Source organism: Henckelia pumila, chromosome 3 (genome assembly GCF_033568475.1).
Source record: "Henckelia pumila isolate YLH828 chromosome 3, ASM3356847v2, whole genome shotgun sequence".
Classification (NCBI taxonomy): domain Eukaryota; kingdom Viridiplantae; phylum Streptophyta; class Magnoliopsida; order Lamiales; family Gesneriaceae; genus Henckelia; species Henckelia pumila.
In genome coordinates this window covers 52,426,141-52,437,285 of record NC_133122.1, presented here as the reverse complement: position 1 = coordinate 52,437,285, position 11,145 = coordinate 52,426,141, and the positions used below count along the sequence as shown (strand labels likewise).

Here is an 11,145-nt window from a genome sequence, read left to right as displayed (position 1 = left end):
TATAGATACACAGAGGAATATTAGTATATTCTAGATGACTATATTTGATGATAAATTATTAATTATACATTTTTACGAGAATTTATATGAGTGGTTTCACTTTTCAATTTATGAGATGGATTTTCAATTCGACAATCCATAAAAATTATTTGAATCCGCACATTGTGTGTGTCGTTAAAACATAAATATTGAGATACATACGTGGATTTATTTATTTTTTTTGGTTTTACAAGGGTTATTTTAGATGTTATGTTTTTGGTGTCATCAAATCAATTTTAATTCAATTAATAATCAGTGTTCTAAACTACGTTGACTAGTGACTAGGATATCCTATGTTATGGTTCATTTCAACCTACCTTTACAGGCATTACCCCAAAGGTCCTTATTTATCAATATATGCGGGGTTCACTAAAAAATAATGGACCTCATATTTATTGGTAAATGTTCAACGTTAGATTTATGTCAAAACAGTGTCTGTATAAGTAGGATATAACTTACATCTATGTTAGTGAGCGGTTATCCACCACCTTTATTTTTAAACAGCAGTAGATTACAGGCGATACTAGGCATTAGGCAGTTATCGATCAATCCATCTTGCATGTCTTTCATACGGTAAAGAATATTAAAAACATTAAATTTGATCGAAATTTTTTTAAAAAATGATCGTGGTGATATACTATGAAAAATTAATTTCAATGCAATTGAGATGATTTTCCAAAACAAAATGTTACTGTCATGAATTATTTGAAATGCCGACTGTTTTCGAATCAGGAAACTTATACACTTTACATTTTTATTCTATTATTAATTACATAATTACCTTAAATGATTTTATATATAATTAAAATGTTGACGGATCCTCCAAATTGATACTTTTTTTCATAAACTATTATTATATTTGAAAAAGAGAATATTTTTATCACTCGTGTGAAAATATATAAGTTAAAACAATATATATTTGACTATTATTATTCATAGATAAGTTCACATGAGGCATAAAAAGATTGTTTGACATAATCTCATTGGCACTTTACCAACGAAGGAAAATTTAGAAAAACCAAACAGATATCAGCCAACACTCTTGCTAACAATCAAACTCACATTTACAGTATAAGCTTTCACCCAAATACAATTATACAAATCATAATAACAATTGTTATTTCTTGTAAGAGAGGCAAGTTAAAAATATCACATTTGATATTATACTTCGGACGCCGTACTTAATTCCCTCCACCACCAAACATCACCTTAAAAGGATTCTACCAGAGAAAACAATTCAATCCGGACACAAAAAGTACACATAGAAAATGCACAAAGGGAATCATCACATTACGAACTACTGAAATTTATATGTAAAATAAATCATTCAATAATACTAGTTTCGAGAAGATGGATAGAAGCAAAACTTCAAGTGATTTATCATTGAAATAGAAGGTAGGGAACATCTGATAAGAAAGAGCAACTCTCAATCTCAACTAAAATTAAGATTACAGAAAATATTTTCATTTGATTCAACTTAAAGATACATAAAAAAAGAAGATCTATCCAGGCTTAGTTTAGTCCTAATGAGCTGTTTGTGAAGGAATACAAACGTCTTCCAAACCCAATTCCCACATCATTCACTCATCATCATCGTCGTCGTCGTCCTCATCATTATCACCCTGAAATTTAAAAGAATTATATAAATAACCAAGGAAATCATTTAATGGCAATTGTGTTAAATGTGCGTGTGTATGCACATTAGCCTAATTAATCTTGATGTATTGGTAAATCAATTCAACTTTAGATATAGATTCTGCTGATTATTTTTTTATGGAAAAGAGTATACCTCGTCGCTTCCATCCTCGTCGTCATTTTCATCATGAACTTCAGATCTAGATTTGTCACTCTCTTCTTCTTCAGCACCAGCTCCTTCGTTCTGCCGAAAATTTTTGAATGAATTTGGTAAAAAAACATAATTGAAATAGGCAATTCATGTAAAAGGGTTGTGTCAATAATCACCACTTTTTTGTTGTACGCCTGGAGAGTCTTTTCATACTCGGCCTTCCGTTTCTCGGCCTTCGCAACGAATGGAGCTTTCTCCTAGAAAAATTATGAAGTAATTCAGAATACAATGATACAAAGGTAAATAGATGTGTCTTCAGGGAGAATAGAATAATCTGCTATCGAAGTAAAACCATACCGAGGTAGACAACGATTTCCACTTTTCACCACCAGCCTTCCCAACCTAATCATAACATTGAATTCGCATAAACGCTTGCAACTCAGAAAACAATCAGCGATTACTGTAATATCAGAACACACATCAATCACTTACAACGGACACAGATTTGTTATTGGGATGCTTCTCTTTGTACTGTTTTCTAAAGTCCTCCCTGTGTTATTTAAGCACTGATGAGATATGGATATCACCAATTAAAGTTTGACCCATAAAAAAAATACAGATCGACAACAGGATAACAGATTTACATGAAAATGAAAAAAGCGCTAGGAGGCCTCTTAGGTTTGTTTGGATCCTTAGCTGCCTTTCCCTTCTTCACTGGCTTCTTTCCAGCCGCAGCTCCTCTCTTCACCGACAGCCTTCCAAAAACATCGAAAATCGATCAAAATCCAATTGACAAGAACAAATAAATCACAGATCTAAAAGATCACAAAAGAACACTCACTTAGGATCAGCCTTTTTGGACTCTGTTTTCGATTTGCCTCCTTTCATGTCTGCTCTGCGAAGAAAACAAGCTGAAAAATCAACGAAACCGTCAGAAATCGTACAGAAGCACCGAAAATCGGCGCGACTCGGCCGAGTCAACGTTGTAACAGCGGCAAGCTCACCTAGGGTAGCGTACTTTTGCTTTGCAGTTGTGGCGTGGGGGCTGAAGAGTGAACGAGAGGTCGATAGAAATAGAAGAAATTTTGAAGGGTTTCAAAGGAAAGGGTACATAAATTCCCCAAAGGAAAACAATTGAAGTCCGGGTTTGGGCGGGATTTCAAATTCCTTTTTGCCATGTCATCGATCCTCGTGACGCCGCTTGTATCTAAACATTTTCTGCCACGTCACCCTCGCTGCGTCTCCCTACCCTTTGTGTTTTCTCTGTGTTTCTTTCGGAGGTGGTTTCGGCCGTCGGATGGCTTGCTGGGGGATACGTGTCGTCATCTGAGGGCGCGATGGGATTTAAGCTATGGACGCGTAGCTCGGTGCTTTGAAGGTGTAATGACCAAATTGACCTTGTTGTTATTACGGTTGAGGGCCTCGGGGTATAAGCGTGTGTCCTCGTGGCCATTTATTAAACAAGTATATTCATCGCATTGTATGATTGATATATTATGCACGAAATACAGGGTTACTTTTGTAATTTAAAGCGTTCCAATTTGTTCTTCATCTTCTGCTTAAATTTGGATATTCAGTATTGATATATTTTTTATGTTTTTGATTTTAAGATTTAGAATTAATAATGTGTTGATTAGTCCCAAAAAAAAAAGAATTGAAGTGTTGATTGTGTGTCACATATTTATTTATGGATCATAATTTATGTACGTGAAAATATATATGCATAATAATTTATGTTCGAATTTTAATTAATATTTTAATTAATTATGAATTAAAAATAAATATGATAGTAATAAGTTATAATAATAATAATAATAAATGTATGAAACTAGGAATTTTTTGTCATCTGATAAATGATCGAGTTACTTATTTTAACGACGAGTTGGAAATTGTTTTATATATCTATTAAAATAACTTTTAAGATTGATGTTTAATATTTTGAATGCTACACATATGCTAGATTTTTACATAAATCAGTACTTAAATCACAATACTCATATAATTAAAAATTTCATAATATTTGCATATATTTATATACATATACATATAAATTTAAAATTACACAAGATTATTTTCATTATTTTTTTATTTTAGCATTCCCTTTATAATATTTATTTACTTTCTAAAACATTTAAAAACATGAATAAGCATTTAAATAAAAATTCAAACTAAAATTCGAAAAATAGAAATGTTGTGAACTGAAAATCATGAATTGACATTTAAGTGAAATATTTACAAAAAAATCCATTTTCAAATTTAACCACAATATTCATGTAATTAAAAATTACATAATATTTACATCTATTTATATACACATATATTAATTTAAAATTACACAAAATTATTTAAAATATTCCCTGATTTCAGCATTCCAATTACGTACAATATTTATTTTTCAAAAAACTAAAAATCATGAATTGACATTTAAAAAAAAATCCAAACTAAAGTTCGAAAAATGTTTAATATAAATATAAACATAAATATATATATAAACACATAAACATAATTCCATAAAATATATATCAATTTTTAATTTCCTACGAATATTTACATATATTTATATACAAATATATAATTCCGAAATCTTTACATATATTTCTCTAATATTTGCATATATTTATATATATATAATTCCGTAATTAAAAATTATACAAAATCAATAATGATTTTTTAATTCGTAATTAAATACTATAAAATCTAAAAAATAACAAAAAAATATAACATTTCCGATCTTGATGATAGAATTAAATCACACTATTCATATAATTAAACATTTCATAATATTTACATCTATCTATATACATATATATTCATTCAGTATGTTTGGATGCCTAAATAATGAAATTTAGAATTGGATTTGGATTTGGATTTTAAATTCATAGATTTCGAATTCCATTTTGGTGTTTGGATAAAAGTTAAATACATATTGAAATTTACTAGCATAAATTTTAGGAAAATGATATTTTGAAAAAAAAATGTTAGGAAAACTTACATTTATAACTAAAGTTTATGAATTTATTATTAGAAATAATTTTATTGTTTTTATAAACTCAAATCCCATAAAATCCGACCAATTTTGTAAGGATTTCAAACAGTTAAATGAAATCTCATTAAATCTCATCAAATATCAATCCTGTTTTGAAATTCTATTTTGCCAAACATCAAAACGATATTTGCAAATCCAAATCTCACCAAATCCCCTCCAAATTCAGTCCACCAAACACTACGCAGGATTATTTTCATGATTATCTGATTTCAACATTTTCTTGATAATATTTGCTTTAAAAAAATTAAAAATAATAAAATAAACATTTAAAATATAATCCAACCTAAGATTCAAAAATAAAGTTTTGAGAATAAAACCGAAAAAAATATTGTTTTTTAAAAAACATACTTTTACAAGTTATTAAAACAATTACTTTATATATGGAACATGTAACAATTATATTGAATATAGTTGTTTGGAAAAAAAATTACTGAAATTGTGGATTTTTTTTAGTACAAGTACATCGGATATCAAATTACATCAAATCATAACAATAAAGAATGAAATTGCCCTCACACAACTGACGGGACTTGAGCATGGACTCGAGACGTGCTTGTCTCGAGCATAGAAGGTAACTAAATCAACCTAAATAAATTAGAAAACTAACCCGCAGTCAGCGGAAATCGAATCTGAGACCTCTTGGTCTCAGGGCCTCGGTCTTGACCACTAGGTCAAGACCTTATTAGCTGGAATTGTGGATTCGAAGTTATTGTATATGGGGAAGAGTTCGCGGTTGAGAATCGAGCGATAGATTATGTATAGTATTGAGTGATATTTGGTGGATATGCAAGACATGTACATTTAAAACTATTGAGATGTTGTCTTGGGTTATATTGTGCTACAACTTAAATTGTAATTCACCCAAGTGTAGGTTGTCTGCAAGTAATATACTCGTGAGTACGAGATCGATCCACGGAGAGGATGTTGTAAGTTTAATTTTAGCAATGATATATTATAGATGAAAATATTATTATAAAACTTCAAATACACAAATTATAAAATTGTCAAGGCTTCAAAGGTTCATTGTTGGTTTATTTAAGATTGCTTAATAAAAATAAATAAAAGAACCTAAAATAAGAATAAACATAAAAGAACAATTAAATATTTAAACAAGTATATCATATAATATAGTTTCCACTATATTAATATCAGATTAACCGATATTTAATACATGGTACTCATAATATATATATAGATGAATAAATATAAACATAAAAAGAACAATTAAATATTTAAACAAGTATATCATATAATATAGTTCCCACTATATTAATATCAGCCGATATTTAATACATGGTACCCATAATATATATAAATGCATAAATATAAATTGACATAAAAGTAAATGTTAGATCAAATCACAATATTTCATTTAGAACAACCGGCAGAGCCACGCTATCGTCTAAATAAAATATATGACTTTATGTTAGATGCGATAAAGTGAATGTTAGTTGCGGAAAAATAAATGTTATATGCGAGAAAGTAAATGTTAGTTGCGGAAAAGTAAATGTTAGTTGCGATAAAGTAAAAGTTAGATGCGAGAAAGTAAATGTTAGTTCAAATCACAATATATTATTTAGAACAACCGACAGTGTCACGCTATCGTCTAAATAATATATATGACTTTATTATAAATAGATACTTATATTTATAGTATATAATTATTGTAGTATTTATTGTATCATATTTGATAACAAATCAAGGTAACCACATTCAAGGTACCAAGCATTTGATGTAAATAGATAACAACAAATCATCCAAAATTATACCTACAAATAAAGATCAATTAGTAAAAATAAAAATAGAAAAGAAAAGAATATACAAAATATAAACAATCTTACTTGACCAACAATTAAACCTTTTCACCTTGACATAAAAAGATTTAGCTTTCCATGAACATGAAACTCAAGAATAAAGATAAAAGAAATTTCATACTTGAACTTGAGAAACTTGCACACTCAAACTTTTATTCTCACACACATAATATTTATTTTACAAATGAGGAATTCTCTACACTCTTGCACACTACAAAGCTTATACAACACATCTATTTATAGGTCAAATGAGAGCAAGGGTCCAAAACTCATTAAATATGGAATAGTAAAGTTGGTGGGTGCTTGTCTCTTTGAATGTCAATACATTAACCCAACTTTAATTGGCATGTTTGATGCCTTAGACTTCCGATTTTGCTTCTGCACAAAACATATAACACACAGCCCTTTGTCTGTAGATGTGTTTTGACAACTCATTCACCCATTTTGGATAAAATATGAAATACTTATGATATTTTTACTCCAAGCTGGTCATAGTAAAAGTAAATCTGTCTCCATTTTGATATTTGATTATTTTGATCATCTTAATGAAGTTTTTGGAATTTCTTGTCTTCTACAAAACTGAAGATGCCTCTTTTGTGATTCTATAGGTTTTGAGATTACTCCATTATGACCTCTGTAGCTTGAGTAATTTTATTTTTACCAAACTTGCGCAAACTGTAAAATACAACATTTTAGTAAAACATTTAAATATAAACACATAACACTAAAATAATACAACTTCATAATTTTAATTAAACTTAAATTTTAAAACACACTTTCTAACATATAAATAATTACAAATTTTAAGTTTCATCACACCCCCAAACCGGCTAATTACTAGTCCCTTAGTAATAAAATATCATAAAATCACAAGTTAGATTTTTATTCCTTAATATATATATTCAAATATGCAAACTTTGAAATTTTAAAAACACACTTGTGAGGAGATCATATGTTTATTTATAAATTTTGATATCAACTAATATATTAATATATAATTGGATGGGGTATACATATATATTTCACACAATATCAAAATATTAAATATATATAATTTTTTATATAAATATTTTCTAAAAACTTTGAGAATAATATAATCAAAATGATAATAGAAATCCTTTTCATAACATGTATATCTTCAGGAATTTTAATGTAAAAGTCTCAACTCCATATTCTCTCGGGTTATGATATTTTATATATATATATATATATATAACTAGTTTTCACTCATGGAGTTGGAATAAAATTATACACTCATTGAAAATGGTTAATATGTAAAGCAGACAATCAAATAACATAATATTGAAAATAAGATAGGGTAATTTACAAAGAATAAACCCATTTTGTTTTTTTTTAATTTTTTTTAATTTTTTTTCCTATTTTTCTCTTTTTTGCTTGGCTGCAAAATTGTTTTTACATAACCAAATACCTCCAATAAACTTTGAAAATGTAACATATTTTTTTTTCAAAGTTTATTTATTTTTTTATTTTTTATGAGGTAAATCTATTACATTGATAATTATAGTAGAGATATTAATACTCTACATCTTTACAATCAAACTTCAAACAATCTTTGCAGCCAATTTTCATATGCACAATAATTTTTTTTTAAAATGGGTTTAATCTAGTAATCAACCATTTCTTAATAATCAATAAAAGCTTATAAGTTGTTTTCTCAATTCTCACCTCTCACTCACAAAATTTATGTGAGTAAATATTGCACTTTTACAAATTAATTCCCTCAATTATGCATGTTATTATTCATTCAATCAATATCACTTTAATTATATACTCATAAAAGTTTTAGAAAATATGTTATTTGAAACATACAATTATATATTATTTATAACTTATATCCCATCAATTATATATTTTCTATTAAATTGATAAAAAGAAGAATAAATAAACATCTATACAAAAAGACTTCATTTTCTTAGTAGTTTGCAATTTAAATATATACGGAATATTAAAATCTAATCTATTGTGATAAGATGATAAATAAAAATTACTGCGTGTCAGGAGTTTTTGACTCCTTACTCTGCCATTGAAAAAGAAAAATAAATATTATTATAGAAATATATATTTTTTAAATTTAAATTTTTTTTTTTTAAGGATAAACCCTCCCCCAAACCTGAATATGACATTTTTTTTAATTTTTTTATTAAAAAAAAGAGTACATGATGAAAGAGATATCACCTGGAATTTATTGAAGATGAGGAACAAACACAAACCATTTCGTGACATGTTGAATCAATGATCCAGTTTTATTTTCTTACTGGTTGGTTGAAACCAATTGATCTTTGTTATAGCCGAATCAGGTTGATGAACAAAAGCTTGGAGATCATCAATTAATTGGTCTTCATTCGAAGCAGAGATGAGCATCCTTCGTGAATTTTCTGAAATAAAATTTTGTTCCACGGCTACATCAAGAAAAGTCAACAAACCATCATAATAGTTATTGATATTCAACAAGCCAACAGGTTTATTATGGATATTAAGTTGTGCCCAAGAAACAACATGAAAAATTTCTTCTAAAATACCAAAACCACCAGGTAAGGCAATAAAAGCATCAGAATTTTCTATCATTTTAGTTATTCTCTCGTACATTGATGAAACTTTCAACTCTTCCCCAACCGTAACACCTGTAATATTTCCTTCAGCTAAAGCTTGTAGGAATAATACCCAAAACCTGACTACCTCCAAGATGAGTTGCTGTTGAAATAGATCCCATTAACCCAATATTGCCTCCTCCGTAAACCAAGTGAATTTTTCTCTCTGCTAACTTTTTTCCAAGATTAATTGCTGCATCAACAAATATTTCATTCTTTCCAGTATTAGAACCACAAAAAACACAAATATTTTTCAATTTTTGTGAAGAAGATCCTGTCATGTTGTTTTTTTTTTCTTTTCAAAAATATAGAGAGAGTTGAGTGATTTTATAAGGAAAACAAGGAATAAGACAGAAATAGGAATACAGATGTGAACAAAATGATGAAAATAGTAAAAAACAATAATATATAATAATAACATGCATGCGTATAAACAGTGATGTGATTGTGGCTCACTGTGTTCCTTCAATATTTATGAGTCGAGGGTTGGCTTACCATCCAATTTTCTTATAAATTGGCAAATAGGGTCTTTTTTAGTCAGATTCCCAAGACCATTACCATGACGTTGCGCTTGGAATAGTTTCCATAAATGGAGAAGTTGACCTTGAACATCTCCACTATAATGCGTCTCAAGAGTCAATGAGATATCATCTAATGACTCTTTACTCAACCCATTCTTAATGAAATCAATTTTATCTTCTCTATTTGTGGAAACATATCCCAAAGATCTGCATTGTCTATTACAAGTCCATCTGGCACAATTATGACAAACATCTAACCTTTTAGCCCTTATTTTCTTAGCATAGGTACTTTTACCTAGTCCAGACATATTTCGAACAAGTAAGAATTTTGGAACTTCACCACCTAATCAAACCTTGGCTTCAATTATAAGACGAATATCCTCCGGTTTTCCTTTTTGCATAAGCATTCTCAATCTTTCACATCTGCCTTCATAAATCATTCTCATAAATTTTTTAGAAACAAATGGAAAATATTTACCAAGTTTTTTGATAGCTTCATCCATAATATATATTTATATATATATATATTCAATTATTTTGGGAAATTGAAATAAAACCGACTAAAAGTAGTCACGGAGTACCGTTATCCGCCACTTAACTGGGAAGTGAACTCAATTCTGCAAAAATAAAATAAAAATATAAGTAACAATTAAGTTGGATCATATAAAGGCATAAACTCTTCATTAAGAACTTCATTTTCTATAAATGGTTTAAGTCTTTGCCCATTAACTTTAAATACATTATTATTTTTAGGATTTTCAACATCAACAGCACCATGAGGATAGACAAATTTAACAATAAATGGTCCAGACCATCGCAATCTAAGTTTTCCTGGAAACAAATGCAAGCGAGAATTATAAAGTAAAACTTTTTGTCCGATTTCAAAAGATTTTCTCATAATATTTTTATCATGAAATGCTTTTGTTTTATCTTTATAAATCTTTGCATTTTCATATGCATCATTTCTTAATTCTTCTAGTTCATTTAATTGTAATTTTCTTAATTTAGATGCATCATCTAAATTAGTATTAAACGCTTTAATTGCACAATAAGCTTTATGTTCAATTTCAACAGGTAGATGACAATGCTTTCCAAAAACTAATCTATATGGTGACATCCCCAATGATGTTTTAAATGCAGTTCTATATGCCCATAATGCATCACTTAGTCTTAAAGACCAATCTTTTCGATTTGGATTGACTGTTTTTTTCCAAAATTTGTTTTATTTCTTTATTTGCAAGTTCAACCTGACCATTCGTTTGAGGGTGATATGGAGTAGAAACTTTATGTGTAATACCATATTTTCTTAACAACGAAGAAAATGATTTAT

The 11,145-nt window shown here is 28.6% G+C and overlaps 1 protein-coding gene across 2 annotated transcripts; it reads right to left on the bottom strand.

Annotated features, from left to right (window-relative positions):
• Positions 1-1,394: 1,394 nt before the first annotated feature.
• LOC140891183 (HMG1/2-like protein) lies at positions 1,395-2,923 on the bottom strand. 2 transcript variants are annotated; one of them, XM_073299534.1, is made up of 8 exons: positions 2,830-2,923; positions 2,667-2,720; positions 2,470-2,580; positions 2,318-2,375; positions 2,183-2,227; positions 2,002-2,082; positions 1,829-1,918; positions 1,395-1,661 (listed from the first exon to the last, which is right to left on the bottom strand). In XM_073299534.1, exons 2-8 carry the CDS (start codon positions 2,711-2,713, stop codon positions 1,620-1,622), a joined length of 474 nt encoding a protein of 157 aa, XP_073155635.1. In that variant the 5' UTR covers positions 2,714-2,720; positions 2,830-2,923; the 3' UTR covers positions 1,395-1,619. The 2 variants fall into 2 exon arrangements, with proteins under 2 accessions (XP_073155635.1, XP_073155634.1); XM_073299533.1 differs by having other exon boundaries at positions 2,667-2,736; positions 2,830-2,917.
• Positions 2,924-11,145: the final 8,222 nt, after the last annotated feature.